This window comes from Hipposideros armiger, unplaced genomic scaffold (assembly GCF_001890085.2).
Source record: "Hipposideros armiger isolate ML-2016 unplaced genomic scaffold, ASM189008v1 scaffold_524, whole genome shotgun sequence".
Classification (NCBI taxonomy): Eukaryota; Metazoa; Chordata; class Mammalia; order Chiroptera; family Hipposideridae; genus Hipposideros; species Hipposideros armiger.
The window spans coordinates 1,219,351-1,236,279 of NW_017731874.1; the positions used below are offsets into that span (position 1 = coordinate 1,219,351).

Here is a 16,929-nt window from a genome sequence, read left to right on the forward strand (position 1 = left end):
ACAAAGTAACAACCCCCCTCCCCCCATCCACTGCTCAGCTCGGGCTGGCCTCGAACTGCTGTTGCTCAGAGCTCAAACTCTTGAGCGAGCTCTTAACCAACTGAGCCACTCGGCCGGCCCTGTGTTTTTTTTCTAATTGCTACATGTGTATAAGTCCATTACCCATACACCTTTACCTTAAAACCTTGAACGGAGGCAGGATCTAAGGTACATTTTTTTTTTAATTCCCACTGGCACCTCAAGTAGAATTAGATTTCAAATAGATAAATTGAATGATCTGAAGACATATGTATATATAAAACATATTACATATGATCTGCATATATAATATATAATTGCATCATGCATTTTATATATTATGTTTTGATGCTTCTCTGTTATGTTTATTTTTTTAATAAAAAAATGTTTAATTAATTAAAAAATTTTTTCAATTACCATTGACATATTATATTAGTTTCAGGTATATAGCATAGTGATTAGACATTTATATAACTTACAAGGTAATCCCCCTGATAAGTCTAGTGCCCATCTGATACCACACAGTTATCACAATATTATTGACTATATTACCTGTGCTGTACTTTACATCCCTGTGACTGTTTTTATAATTGGCAATTTGCACTTCTTAATCCCTTCACCTTCTTTACCCTATTACATATGTTTTATATAAGTGTGTGTGTACATATGCATACACACATATACACATATATACATAAGATAGCAACCATGGTTTCAGGCAACGTTTCTCAGAATGTGATCATCAAAAAATGTATATCAGCATGCCAGATATTCTATAAACAGGGACATCTGTTTCCATCCTGATGGAGGGAGGACGTCAACACATCCTTTCCACAAACAGCAACTATAAAGCTGGACAAAACTGTCAAAAACAACCATTTCAGCACTCTGGAAATCAACCAAAGGCATACACCAAACTGAGAATGATTTATTCATGAAAACACATAACACTGGGTAGAAACAGGACAAGTCTGTGGCATTCTTGCCCAAGAATGCCCCATTGTGGTTCGTCCACCCCTCTCCCCGCCCCCAATCAGCTCTGTTGCTCAACCAGGTAGTTCGACCAGAGTGGGCCACTGCCAGAGGGAGCTAACCTGGCAGGGAGCATTGTCAGCTAAAACAGCCATGTTGGGAGCATGGGAACAGGAAAGGCCAGTGGCTCCACTTTCCTGTATTTGCAGTCCTGTTTGAGCAACTAACTGGTTAGACCAGTCCGGGATTTGATAGGGGCCTCTGGGAGGTTAAAGTGATAGGAGAGGGGTAAACAATAAACTCATCACAGATCCCAAATTGACCAGAAGCTATGTGTATGCCCAGCAGAGACCAGAATGGGCCCAAGCCACCCACACATCCCTGGATGATGGAGTCTGTAAGCACATGCAGAAGAGACACGTGAAAGCCCAGTGGAATGTAAAAGCCAAAGAAGGCTTGAAAAAGGCCGGAAATTTAAACGTGCCTGCCAACCCCACACACATTTATCAGCAGAGAGGGGAAGCCTCACTGGCTCAAGGTGTCTGAGTACAATCTCTAACCAATCTTAGGCTGAAGACTAAGCTACTCAGACACAGGGGTGAACCCTAGTAAGGAGGCTTAAAAATAAAAATGAGAAAAATAAACTGCACATCAGTAGAGGCCACAGGTTGTGGGGGAGACATATTTTACAGAAAGCAAGACAACAACAACAACAACAAAGGAAACAGAACAAGAGCAATGCATAGGAAATAGTTACAAACATGGTCAATATTAAGCCAACTATATCAATAATCACTTTAAATGTGAATGGTCTAAATACACCAATGAAAAGGCAGAGACTGACAGAGCAGATAAAAAAATATACTAATACATGTTGTCCACAAGAAACCCACTTTAAATATAAAGACATAGATAGACTAAAAGGATGGAGAAGATATACCATGTTAACATCAATCAAAAGAAAGCTGGAGTTGCTATATTAGTTTTAGACAAGCGGACTTCAGAGTAAGAAAATTACCAGGAATAAAGAGGGGCATTACATAATAGTAAAGAGATCAATTCTCCAAGATGACATAACAATCTTTAATGTGTAAGCACCTAACAAAAGAGTGTCAAAACACTGACAGAACTGCACGCAGAAATACATGAATCCATGATTGCAGTTGGAGACTTCAACACCCTTCTCTCAGTAACTGACAGATCCAACCAGCAGAAAACCAGTAAGGATACAGTTGAATTGAACAGTACCATACATCAACTGGACCTAATTGATGTTTATAGAATTCTCCAGCCAGCATTATTTCTCAATAAGAAAATGAAAAGACAGGCACAGACTAGGAGAAAATATTTGCAAATCATATATCTGATAAAGGATTTGCATCCAGAATATGTATATAAAGAACTCTTACAACTCAATAAGATGACAACTCAGTTTTAAAAACTGGCAAAAGACTTAAAAAGACATCTCTCCAAAGAAGACATATAATAGCTAACAAGCACACTAATCATTCGGGAAATGCAAATTACAACCACAATGAGATAGAATTATACATCCACTAGAATGGCTATAATCAGGAAGGAGGACAGACAATACTAAATGTTGGCAAGGATGTGGAGAAATTGGAAACCTCATACATTGCTGGCGGAAATGTAAAATATACAGCCACGTTGGAAAATAATTCACAGTTTCTTTAACTTAATATAAAACCCAGAATTCCTCTCGAAGTAATCCACCCAAGAGACATGAAAAGATATGTCCACACAAAGACTTATATATGAATGTTCATTAAAGCATTATTAAAAATAGCCCAAAACTAGAAATCCAAATGGCCATCAACTGGTGAATCAACAATTAAATAGTGTATGATTTAAGTTGGTTTAATTGCTAAAGTCAACCAGGTTTCTTTCTTTTTTCAGGAATTTCCTTATATGGAATATGAATTGTCAACAGGGAGATTTAGCAAATTTGGGAGATGCAAAATTTCCCTAGTTTATTTGATCACAAAATTGTTTTATCCCTCTGAGGATCAGAACTTTTTTCCATGGAAAGCCATCTTAGGCCGTGAGAAAACCCAAGCCAGACATTTTAATAACATATTATAATTTGAGAAAATGCCCAATATGCACATCTTATCCAATGGGAAATTTCAGAATTTGAGTGAAAGAATGACATTTCCTTTTGCTTGCACACAGAAATTGATGGAAAGATAATCTCTTGGGAATAGTGACCACCTAGTGTTTTTCAAACTTTCTTTTGGATGAGGACCTATTTCATAAAGTTAAATCTTAACTCAAAGACATAATACACACACACACACACACACACACACACACACATAAAGTAGAGGCAGAAGCACTATGGCTTAAGAGTAGGAAACCAAAGTCTCAATTTGCCTCCCCTGACCCTAATCCCAATTTCTGGGTCTCTGAAGAATCTCTAAGATTCCTGGGAATGCACTGTGAAATATACAAAGCTTGCTTTCCATATCAATGTAAAGGCTTAAGTATTTGACCTTTGTCAAAGGTCATGGAAAGGTAATAGTCTGGGCATGAGGGTTGTTTCATGCAAGGGGCATGACCTATAAATCCTGATGCTTGTAGTAGTCTGAACTGGGGGGGGGGAGCTCTCTGAAAACCAAGGGACAAATGGGGGTGACTTAGGGGCTTAGAACAGGTGAGAAAATGTTGGCTTTTGGAAAGCCCATCAGCTAGGAAGCAGCCAGAGGATATCTACAATACGTAGATGGGTCAGAAATAAATAGAAATCATATTCTATTACAGAAATAGTTCTGTACAGATGTTTTTAAGCTGCAAATATGCCTATTCTCAAAACTTTACCACTGGCTGGTAAATATAATTGTGCAGACTGGGTGACCTCTGACACATTACTTGCTGTGAAATAAATGCAAGTTGCAGGAAAACCCTGGGCTTTAAGGGTGCGTCCTATGAAACAAAGGTCACCTCTTAACTGGTTAACTCAAGTCTGTGGAAAATGTGAGACAAAGGTCCTCAGGTGAAAAGCAGTGCTTTGCCATCTCCCATTCTCATCAGTTTGTACAGGACATTGTTATCTTGAGGCTGTTATAATGTCATACTTTATATATGTACATCCTTCTTACCATTTCTCCTGGACAAATGTAAACAGTTCAGTTAAAGCACAGATTCTTTTTATTCCAAATTCTCTCTCCTAGAAAAGCTCTGTCCACTGCTATATAAAAGTGACTCAGAAATAGGGTCCTAAAGTTGATTGCACGATTCACCCAAGAGCCGGCCCAGCACAGGATTAAGACTGACACAGGAAGTAACACTCACCTGTCCACAATGATGCCATGAGGTATGAGGACATATTCCAAATCTCCATAGTAGTGCTGTGGGTACGTGAATAAATTCAAGTCATACCCTGGCCAATTGTCCATAATCTGTAAATCAAATTCATTTGGTCATGGGATTTTTCATTGGAAATTGTAAAAACAAATACACACAAAAGAGTATCATTTGAAAAACAGAATATTGAAAACAGAATAGGTCTGACAATCAATATGGCATTAAATTATATTCTCTCACCTTATGAAAAGCTCAGTGGGACAAGGTAATTTGTGTCACATAACCTGATAAGGGACCTAGGGCTGAAGTGAGAGCGTATGTACTCCCTAAAACTTGACATCATACAATAAAAATATAAACTCAGTGTCTTATAGCTAACTTGACAGTATTGGTTCTAAGAGTATATATGTACAACTATATAATTTATATCTAAATTATAAAAATTATGAATATAACATGAATATATATATATATAACATGTTTGTAATTATATTAATATAGACAGTATCATACATTACTATATTATATATACCATTACACATCTACACATCATCAGCCTGGGAAAGATCATCTATGAAAAGTACATGTCTCTGGGAATTAGTGTAAACTCAAACTTCTGAGTCACCTAGTCCTTCTAGTAAAAACTGCTACAGGATATACTGTAGTCAGAGCTGAAGTCAGTCTTATTGGGAAACTGTTCCTCCCGAAAACTGGCCTATTCATGTAATAGGAAGACTGTTAGCAAGTCTTCCCCTTGCTTAGGACGGGATGTGCAAGTTTTGTGGTTAAAGTAGTGAAGAGGTCGGACAGAAAACGAAGGTGAAGGTGTTGCTATTAGTTTCAGATCATCAAGGAAGGATGCAACACAAAGGTATTACACTCTCAAAGCATACCATGGCTGCATTGCAGGCTCCGGCTCTCTAATTACTCCTGCACACTTCCATCAGGCTCCTGTGCTGAGCTTTAAGCTTCCGAGGCCCCTCATCATGCAGACTTACCCGAATTTTCCAGCCCAGTTTCTACACCATCCCCTTTCCACCCTTAGATTGGTCTTCAGTCAAGTCACGATCCTTCCCAGCTGTGTTCTGCTCATGTCTGTCTTGCACCTACCACCTCCCTCCCTTCCCCTTCTACCTCTGTATTCCAGGCTCAGCTCCCTTTGTGGTCAGACCCCACTTCTTTCTGGAGGCCTGCTCCCACCCTCTGATCTTCTCTCCCAAACCCCTGGTGCCCCTCACTGCTATCTGTTCTCCCAAAGGCTCCCATTCAGACTCCTTGAGAAGATCCCTGTCCCTCCCAGCCGCTGGCTGCCTCGGTCTGGTTTTGTGTCTGTGGTTCTAGAACCCATCTGAACTTCATTTAAGGCTGGGACACTCTCTTGCTTTCCATTCTTCTCCTCACCCGGGACTTAAAACCAGTTCTCTTTTTGCTCAGGTTTTGGAAGGTCATTCTACCCCGCCACCTGCTCCCACCCAAGTTCTGGGTTCGGGAATGCCAGCCAAGTGAAACCTGTGATAGTTCCCCCCAAAATGTATCCTTTCCTCTCAGTAAAGGACAACAACTCGTTTTCCCAGTTCTCAGGTCAAAACCTTGGAGTTGTTGTCAACTCCATTCTTTCATCCCATTAGCAAATCTTATCATCAGTTCCTTGAAAATGTAACCAGGGCCTCCTCTAAGCATCTCCACTGCCGCCCCGCCGTCCGTGCCATCATTATTTCTCCTGAGACTACTGCCATCACTGCCAAACTCATCTCCTGGCTCCCACCTTGGCACACACACCCCCGCCACACATGGCAGCTGGTAATGCTCCTTTAAAAATGTGCATCATATCATAGCAGTCTTCTGCGGAAATTTTGTCAAGGGCTTCCCATTTCACTGGGTACAATCCAGAGTCCTCACATGGCTTCCCTCTCTGACTTGTGCCCAGGTCCTCTCTTCCTCCCTCACTCTGCCTCGGCGACTGTCCTCCTTGCTGATCCTTGAATGTGCCAAGCGTGCTTCTGCCTCAAGAGCTTTGCACCTGCTATTTCTTTTGCCTACAGTACTCTTCCCCAGATAGCCACATGGCTTACCCTTCACTTCTTTCGAGTTCTCTGACCACCTATATAAAATAGCACTCATCTCCTTCCCACTCATCTTTGTAGCCCCTCACCCAGCTTTCCTTTCCTTCATAGCACGCATTCCTACTGCATGTGGCACAAGGTGTGTGTGTTTATTTTGTCTTGTCTCTTCCCACCGAAATGTCAGCTCCTTTTGGCAGAGACCCTTGCCTGTCTTATTCGTGATTGAATCCCCAGTACCCAGGACACCGACCTGGAATATAGTTAAGTGCTCAAAAATGTTAAATGAGGGAAGGAATGAGTCTCCGTCCACCGATTACCCAATACTACCTGAACTCCAGCCTCCACCCTCGGTTTGTCTCCTTTTGATAAAGAGCACCACTGTTCAAGGTTCTGGAAATTCATGGGCAGACTGATAGCCAAGGGTGTCTGTCATCAGCATATTTGGAGAGTTTCACATTTGCCATGCCTCTACCAGCAAATTGGCTGGGTGTAAACTGTTGAATTTATACAGAGCAACTGTGGCTCCCACCCCTGAGGACTCCTTAGGCCTGCTGTAACCATCAATAATACCACAGCGGCTGAACCACCAGCTGTCCATGAGCAGCTTCCAGAAGATCTGCTGGCAGGCCAAGGTAAAGACCAGACAGAACCCTGGCCAGCACTTTCTGGCTCCCCTTCCAGACCACACACTCACCCACTCTACTTCCAGGAGCGCTTCCAGGAGGTGGCATCATTAGCTAATGGTCTCTGAGCCCATTCCTCCCACCGTGCAAATGCTTTACTGCCTCTGCTCTGGCTACATCTCCGAGACTACTCTCCACTCCATGTTCTAGAGCTCGGCTCTGACATAAGCTGTGGTGTTAGGGAAATTACTTAGCTCTCTGAGATTCAGTTTCCCCCTCCTTTAAATAAGACACAATAAAACCTATGGACAGGGTAGTTGTAAGGACTAAGACTAGGACAGATAATGTACTTGGAGTTCCTAGTACATTTCCTGATGTATAATAAGTGCTTAATAAATGATCCCCCCCCAAAAGAAAAGAATAAGAAAGTGACAAATAAAACCAGCCTATAGATAAAAACTGTAGCGGCAATGTGCAGCTCAGAGGCAGAAGAAGTGATGGTTAAGAGCACACGGACTTAGAAGTTCAACACACCTGGAGGTGAGGTTGCTAACTGTGAGAACTTGGGCAGTTTAACTTCTCTGAGTCTCAGTGTATTCATCTATAAAGTGGGTTCAATGCCTGCCTCATATGGTTACTGTGAGGATTAAATAAGGAAGATAATGTATATAAAATTCTTATATCCATACTTAGTCTATAGTACATATGCAATAAATGTTAACCATTTAGATGTACTAAAACATCAAGAGTTTACTTACAATTTATATGTTTTAATTTAAAGAAGTGCCTCAAACCTACTTGCTAAAGTCTTATTACTCTAGTTAAAGCTGTAAATTTAAAAGTAGAAGACATGTATTTCTCTAAAACTATTCTATAATCCAAACTGGCCTTATTTCCAAAGAGTCTAAAATAGTGAGTTTTCCTGGTTAGAAGAAAAGACAACTAGAGATAAAAGAACTATTGGTTTACCCTTTGTTATCCTTAATGGTGCATACAAATTGCATTGTAAATAAGTCCTAAACCTGAAGGAATGGAGACTGTTATGAACTGTAGATAATTATGTTATTAATCTGCTTTTAAAAAAATCAAAACAAGAAGTCTTTAAATAGTTTCAGTATCACAGATAATATGCTCTAAGTTTATTCAGAACAATGCTTTCTCTGTTCAAAGACACAAAAACACGGCCATGCTGGGGAAGTGACAAACACATTAACTGGGCCATGTCATACAACATCAAATCCCAGAACTCATTCCAATTCTTTTTTTTCTCATTTGAAGATACATTGAAAACCTTCTTTCTCAGTCCTTAAAAATACTTTTTTGCTTAGAATATTTCTTGCATTACTTTTCAAGTGGTTTTCCCCAGGGAGAAAAATAGTTTGGCAACATATAAAAAGTGAATCTCTGCTCTTCTCTGCTGCGAAGTCCCATATTCTGCGCCTCTGCTCTCTCTCTCCTTCAGGCAGTGACCATGGCTGCTGCCAATTTCAGACTCACATCTACCCCACCACCATCAGAGAGGTAGGGAGTCCTACCCCTCAGCTCTGTTTCCAAGAATCTCACACGTGAACATAAGCACTTTGAACTCACTCTGAGTTTGCCTCGCCGGCCTATATCCAACTTGAGGCTAATCTAATTATCCTGCATTCTACTGGAGAAAAGGACAAAAGTGCAGGAACTATCTCCCTTCTACATTGATTATTTCCAACCATGGTGGGCCCTCTCACTAGCTTCCTGCATCTTTCAGAAAATTGCCTTGCTTTTAAAGGTTTCTTTTGACACAAATAGACTGGGCTGTTTACACGGTTCCATCATTTGCTTTTTAACTTTAACAATCTACCTACCCTATTAGTGATTTACCTCACTCTTTTTTAAGAGTACCTATTATTAAATAGTAGTGCTATATTTTAACCATTCTGATGGGATGGCTTTTTTTTTTACAGATGGCTTTGTAATTGTTGAATACGATGGCCACTTTTCCATCTTGGTCCTACTAGCTCTTTCCATAGTATCTGATACTCTTGATGCCTCTTAGCCACTCCCCACCCCCCCCAAAGACATTGCTTTTTCTTGTTCCCTAATATATTCCTAGAACCTAGAACACAGCCTGGAGCCCAGGACCATCAACATATGTGGAATGAATGAATAAATAAATGAACTCATCCTTTAAGAAGGAAAGGTCCTGCTGTTAAATTAAGAACTGAGCAACACATTTCAACCCAAACAATTCTGTTTGAGTTTGAGGTGTTTCCTTCTACAACCCATTTACTCATTCAGTCCACTCATAATCACAGATTATCTATGAATTATAGACTGATCTCTGCAAAAAGAATCTTAATGTAGTAAATTAGCCCACCTGCCACCCTTACCACTGTTCTACATTAAACCTGACACCGTAATGATCACCACCTTCCAGAAACTATTCTCCATGAGAGCCATGAGCATAAGGGGCTGGCCACAGGGCAAGACCAGATTTGAATCCAGGACACTGTGAGATGGGTACCCGCTGGGCTGGCTGACTCCTCAAGGGATTGCCAGGGGTACAGAGGCTCTAGTCTGGGAACTCATCATCCTATATCCTACCGTCACAACTAGATACTTAACACACATCCTCTCCAGTTCACTCAACGGGCCTATCGCGCTGTGGCCCTTTTGCAGACGAGGTAACTGACGCTGGAGATGCACTAACTTGTTTAAAGCTTGGGCAGAGACCCCACAGACAGGGGTCCCAGGGCAGGTTTCAAAGCTCAGACTCCATCCACTTGAGCTACCTGAGCGGCCTTGAAGAATCCTTAGTATCCTTTTGGATGACAAAACGTGAGGTCCGGGCTAGAGGACTCAAGAGCAAGCACAACGAGAAGAAGGCCCCCAAGAGAAGCCCGCGGGGGGGTCTTCACAGACCCACGCTGCTCCCGGGGGTGCCTCCTGGCGGCTGGCAGGAGTGGGACCCGGCAGGATACTACAGGCTTAACGCTGGAGTAGCGGATGCCTGGCCGGGGGCGGGTGTTGAGGCGGAAGGGGGACACTGAGAACACGGGGTTAAGGGGCGTTTAAGTATTTGGTCAGATTGCGCGGGGGGGACCGGGGAGGGGAGGGCTGGGTTTGAGGACGAAAGCGATCCCCGCCGGGAGGGAAGAACAAAGCAGTGTGGCCGGCCCGCGCTCACCAAAAGGCACTTCGGGCACCTAGTCTAAGAGGAGGATGCCAAGAAGGGAGGGGTGGGGAGAACGCGGGGGGGCGCACGGCTCAGTCCGAAATAATCGGGAATTTGCATTTACCACTACGCCTCGCCCGTAGCCTGGTGCCTCTTCACTGCTCCCGGCCATGTTTCTCCTGGGGAAAGCGGGAAGGGAAGGAGGCCGCGGGAAGGATCTGGGACGGGGACGGGTGGGAGCAAAGGGAGTGGGGGTGGGAGTGGGGGTGGGGCCGCCCCGCCCTGGGCCAGCCCCGCGGGGAAGCAGCGACGCGCCGCGGACCCCGTGCCTGGCTGGGCTCCAGCGCCTTCGCCACGGAGCCCCCTCCCCGATTTCCTTCCCCGTCAGGTCGACGGGGCGGGGGCGCGGGGAGCAGCTGCGGAGCAGCGCCTGCTCCACCTGAGCTCAGGCCCCGGGCGCGTCCCTCGCCGCCGCCGCCCGTCTGCGAGCCCCCCTGAGACTCGGGAGAAAGTGGCTGCCCCGCGGCTCGATTTTTACAGGAAGAGAAAGTGTTCCCTTGTGCCCTGCCTCCTAAGTATGTCTTCCAGCTTTCAGGCTAACCATGTCGTTGAATCCTTCCTGCTAATTTTTGTGCGCTCTTTATCCCAAGGAAACCCGTGAAGACGTCTGCGGTCTAGGACGTTCTCGAGTAGGGCTTGTGCACGAAACGCTCCCCGATGTGTTTTTTAAATCCTCGAGCCGCCAAACCAGGAGTTTGAAAGAGCCATGCGATTGCTTTTACCTTGGACTACTGAGATTATAGGATCTGGGCTTTGAAATAGGGCCTCTTGTTAACCGCATTCAGCAAGGTGGGGGCGGGGGGGGGAGGAGGAATAGAGGCAGAGATTTTTACAAATTATGTGCTTTACTACGTTTTGTAAGAACATATGGTTGGATTTCATTGTTTCAAGTTGCAATTTAAAGCAATCACTCTCTTCAGATTAGAAATCCTTTCACGACTCTTTTGTTAATTCAAGCCCTAATCCCAGCCTTCCCCAACTGAATGTCCCGGGTCTTTGTTTCTCTATGGCCCTGCTGTCCCTTTATGTACATATTCATTCCCCTGGTCTCTGCTGTCCTGCCTCATCCTTTGCAGCACTACTCTGGGTGTGAGCGCCTGAGCGGAGCACAGCTCTCTGACTCCGGCCTCTGCAAAAGACGATTTTGTTCATTTTCGGACTCTGGCACAGGACAGCGAGGGGAATGCTGATTTTGCCTGGTTTGAGGGGCACATTGTTATCTATCAGTTAATGTCGCTCTAGGTTGGGAATATATTAGCCCTTCAGATGTGGTTCCTGGCTGTGCTCAGCACCGCTTGGTGTTAGTCTTCCAAATGCCGGCTCAGTGGAAGGAAGACAGCTCCGTGGATCCCTGAGATTAGGCACCACACTGGTTGGTTCACTGGCTCATATAAACTGGGAGATATTGTTTCCTAGCGCATAAACACTTTCTCTCAGTATCGTCAGAGGTCCTTGTTTGGGGCCATTTTACAGTCTGCCTCTCACCTCTTTTCCCAAAGGTGAAGGATCCTCTTCTATTTTTTATTGTTTAAGACCAAGCTCAGGAACCATCTTAACACTACAACTTCCAGGAACCAAAAAATGCCATATCACTCTAAGAATGATCAAACTTTAGGGTTCATAAGAATCTCTTGGGGAGCCGGCCACCAACCTACCCTGTAGGCTTTGATGGAGAAGCTGTGTAGTGGGACTCAAGGCTAAGACACTCAGGTGAGTGTGATGCAGGTGGTTGATGAACCATGCCTTCAGGTATCCCACTTGACCATTTTATTGCTGCAAAATCAAATTTATCCATAAGAGGCAGGTGTGGGTGATTGGGCCAGATTAGGGGCATGGGACTTCAAAATAAGTTACAGTTGTAGCTGCTATACAGGAGTCAAATAGCAACAACTGTGTGCTGGGCCCAGGTACTGTGGAAGATGTCAGGGAAATGGTAGATAAACCTTTCCTGAGGAAAGCCATTAATTTAAACGTAAAACCCAATAGGTTTACAATAAAACAAAAATGTAACTTGCTTGGATGACAACAGGAATCTTACAAATGCACACTCAAGAACATCCTATAGAGACCTACATAGGACATGCTATGAAGGGTACAGAATGATGAACAAATCTTTTCTAAAAATTGAATTCATTTTATTATCTTTTTATATTTTGATAATATTTTAATTACACTTCTATACTTTGGACAGCATTACTGTAATATAATACTTGGTATTACAAAAAGTATTTGCAAGGACCGATATCCAAGAATAACAACTCATCTGTCCAGGCTTTATTCTTAATCTTGCCTTGTGAGGATTTAAGAGGCAAAATTCTTTTTAGATCTCAAATTTGTTACATGTCTAGTGGAATGGCTTTGGATTAGGATGCCAATTTTTTTTATTAACAATCCATATAACCTTAGCCAATGACATCAATGTAATGTGCCTCAGTTTTCTCATCTGTAAAAGGGGACAGTACATTTCTACTTTACCGCATATGATGATGAGATTAACATGAGACTACATGCAAGAGAATCCTTTCAAAAATGCTATAAAACTGTAAGGTATTATTAATCTGAGATGCTGTGAAAATGTATGACCAAATGTTTGAAAAGTCATCTGATGTGAAAATGACAGGGTAATTGCCTTTTAAAGATGAGTGTACGGTGACCAATGAGGCACAGTTATAATCTAGGGACAAGTTGGGACTGGTATGAGAATGGATACAGTAAAATGAGAAAATTATTAAAGTAATGGAATTTTCCATAAAAAAAGAATATTTTTTATTCTTTTTCTGATACTCCTTTGAAGAAGCTGTAAGAATAAAGTCATCTGTCTTTACAAAGTTAATAACCAGTAAATACTCTTGCATTTTTTTTCTGTCATTCTCTTTACCCTCTTTTAGTTGTAGGTTGCCTGCATTTTAAATTCTGAAATTATCTTGTGCCACTACCATGGTGAAAACACAAATATTTATACTTACCTGAATTCTCCACCAGGCTAAAAAGACTTTTGTCCTGAAACTACATACTAATCTCTTGATAGTTTGGTAATTCTTTGACTTTTGCCAATACTAATCTGTTGTTGAAGGCACAATTCAATCTCTGCACTGAGTTGCTCAGAGCCAGTCACTTAGTCACACGACAGTGATTCAAAACACAGAAGGCCATTTCATTCTTTCTGAGTCCTGAAACATGAAAATAAATAAAAAAACCTCTCAGCCTGAGAATTGTGTTGAAATACATAAACATATGAAACTTAGTGACTCAGATTGTTAGTCACAGAGTCACTGGTTAGTCTGGATGAGATCCACTGTGGACAAAGGCCATTTATAATGATGCTGATATTTTGCTTTTTCGTAATGTTGAACAAAACCCTTTACAAATGTTACAAACACAAATGAAAAAGTGGCAAGATCCTGTCTCCCAAATATTTATGCTAAGTAAAAATCTTGGTACCTTTAAGGTATTTTTTTTTCCCTGAACATAAATACAGGAGAAATCTAGTTGCAAATAATTGTAACACAAACAACTTAAGCCAAAGCCTTATTAGTATTCAATTAGCATAGTGAGCCCTATTTCCTAGCCTCTTGTTTGAAGCTGACTGAATCCAATGTGTGGTTTTAGAGTAAAGAAAATAATGGCCCCATAGTAGTTCTTACAAATAAAGCCAGGAGCTACATTCAGAATTACATTTTATATTATTATACTTTCATTACTAATTAACCTTCCACTGAAGAACGTACTGCAGGGAGATTGAAGCCTGTTCTCTTGCAATAATGTCAGGCGTGAGTAATATCATCAACAGTAAGTGCTGGGCTGCTTCAGAGATATCGTCCCACTATCTCCCCGTCCAACCGGAACAGGAATTGGATAGCTTCCGAGGAAAAGAATAATATGTTCATGTGTTCCTCCAGATCTCAGAGTCCTGGCAGGCGACCTCGACTCTCTTGGCCACCATAAAGCAGTCATTGAAAGGACACAGCTGCAGGAACTAGCGGCTAAGCACTAACTAAATCCACAGGGCTGGAGGCACAAGTCATGTACATGACCCTAACACAATACCTTGTGCTTATGAATGAACGGATTAGCATCTAATGGTGCTGTGGTAGTTTATGCAAAATTAATTGGTGCCTCAGCCAGTGCTGAGTTTCTAATGGAAAGGAGTCCACTTAAAAAATAAAAAACACAGGGCGGCCGAGTGGCGCGATGGTTAAGAACTGGCTTGGGATGCCAGAGGGCCCTGTTTCGGATCCATATGAGGGCCAGTGACACTGCCCTCCACAGCTAAGCTGCTGAACAACAGCTCAACCTGGAGCTGGGCTGCCGTGAGTTGCCAGCGACAGCGAAGGCTGCAGCCCCTGCTGCAGTGGATTGCCATGGGCTACCATGTGTAGCCAGCAGCCAGTCTGAGTGACCAGCAGCTGCTGTGAGCGGCCGTCCAGAAGCCGGCGACTGATCTGCCTTGCCAGGGAAGAGCACAATGATGGTGCCAACTTGGGCCAGTGAAGCAACGTCCTCCACAACTGGACTGAAGAACAAAACGACAGCAACTTGTCCATGCCCCTTCCCCCAATTCCCCAGCACTGTTCCCATCCCAATTCCCCAATAAAAAAAAAAAAAATCTTTAAAAAAAATAAAAAATAAATAAAATAAAATAGATAAATAAAAAACACACACACAAAAAAACAAAACAAAAACAAAAACAAAAAACAAACTCAAGGGACCTCTTTAGCTCACAGAAACTTTGGCTGGTGTGGGGAGACTAAGGACCAACAGGAATGGGAACTGAGCTGTTTATTCTCTTTGTTGTACATGATTCTCTTCAGATCAGAGGTGATGAACAACATTCACTGGCAATATCCCAGGAACCGACCCAGTTATTGCCAGGTTCTAGGTTGTGTTTCAGAGGTGAGGTTGAGGGAGCTTGAGATGTGGCTTGAAGTCGAGTTGTCTCACATGGGGGAAGAGACTGACAAAGAAAAAGAGATTGGACACTAATCTACCTAGAGCAACACTTCCCAAAGTGTGTTTTGATTCACTTTTCTTTATATTTGAAAAAGATGATGTGATTCATTGGGTTTGAGAAACAATGAGATGAACAAAATTAAACATCTATGCTTATAAGACTTCTAGAAGCCTTTCACTTGCCAATATGTATTGTCAATATTCAAGAAGACTGTGGCAACATGTGTGTTTCCCAAACATTTTTGATCATAGAAACCTTTTTAGGGGGTTTTTATAAAAGTTTTTAAAAATTGCATTATTATGAAATATTTACCATTATACTTTTAATGTTTTCTCAAAGTAAGACACTTTATATGGTCTTAAAGATACACTTAAAAGGACTAAATATTTAAAATATAACATTATTTTCAAACTGTGCATTGGCTTTTTTTTTCTTTTTAAAAATATGCACCAGGAACTTAAATGGACATGGCTAAGACCTTTTTCAACCTCTGAAAGGCCCTGACTTTACGATTTGTGCCATTCTTCCAGTTGACACGAAACTTTGTATTATCCAAGAACACAAGGAACTTATTCCCACTCACCTCCACTCATACNCAACCTCTGAAAGGCCCTGACTTTACGATTTGTGCCATTCTTCCAGTTGACACGAAACTTTGTATTATCCAAGAACACAAGGAACTTATTCCCACTCACCTCCACTCATACGTTCTCCTTTTCCCCCAGGTAAGAACAAGATCATCCTTCTGAGGAGCAAGAGACATGAAAACCATCTCACTGCGGCAATTCCCTTTCGTTTCAATTGAGTGATAGTGTGGCACTTCTAAGGCAATTTTTTTAAACACTCCAGGATATAGCACATCTCTGTAAACCAGGAAGTAGAGTTGGGATGTATACAGCAAGCCATCCAAAGGCGTGGGCATTCTGTGCTCCTGCTTGTTTCTAAGGAGCCCTCTGTCACATCCAGGTCCGTGGGCATCTATTACAGTACCCATATTGATAGCCCTGTGATTTGTTCTTCAAGGAACTGAGTTTTTTGTGTTTTCTAACTGGGGGTCTCTTAACTACACTTACTATTTGAGCTGTACCTATAGAATTCACCGCTAGTTGACCCTGACTTACAAATGGTCAAATTTGATAAGTTTTAGCAATTCTGTTTATAACTTTTCACTTTTCTTTTTTGTTTTTGTTCCAACTTCATTGAAGTATAACTGACAAATACAATTGCACATATTTAAGTTATATAACACAATAACTTGATATAGTTATACGTTGTGAAATAATTACCACAAATGTGCTAATTAACATAGCCATATAGGTATCACACGGTTATGTGTGTGTGTGTGGTGAGAACACTTAAGATCTACTCTCTTAGCAATGTTCAAGTATACAATACAGTTTCATTAGCTATAGTCACCATGCTGTGCATTCAGTCTCCAGAGCTTATTTATTTTATAACTGAAAGTTTGTACCTTTTGACCAACATCTCCCCATTTCCACCCACCCCACCACCCAGCCCTTGGAAATCACCATCCTACAATACTTTCTGCTTTTGTGAGTTTGATTTTTTTAGAATACACATATAAGTGAGATCGTACAGTATTTGTCTTTCTGTGTCGCTCTTTATTTCGCTTAGCACACTCTCCTCCAGGTTCATCCATGTTGTCTCAAATAGCAGGATTTACTTTTTATGGCTACATTTTACATATATATAATATATATATATATAATATATATATATATAATATGTGAATATATATATTCA

General features: G+C 41.9%; 1 protein-coding gene across 1 annotated transcript in view; it reads right to left on the reverse strand.

The window, feature by feature from the left end:
- PRTFDC1 (phosphoribosyl transferase domain containing 1) overlaps positions 1 to 10,388 on the reverse strand; it is a 101,155-nt gene extending 90,767 nt beyond the window's left edge. Inside the window, exons 1-2 of the mRNA XM_019668337.1 lie at positions 10,279 to 10,388; positions 4,303 to 4,409 (exon numbers count right to left, since the gene is read on the reverse strand). Of these exons, the coding sequence (XP_019523882.1) occupies positions 4,303 to 4,409; positions 10,279 to 10,326 (155 nt within the window). The 5' untranslated portion in view covers positions 10,327 to 10,388. The remainder of the gene's footprint in view (positions 1 to 4,302; positions 4,410 to 10,278) is intronic.
- Between the last annotated feature and the right edge of the window lie 6,541 nt (positions 10,389 to 16,929).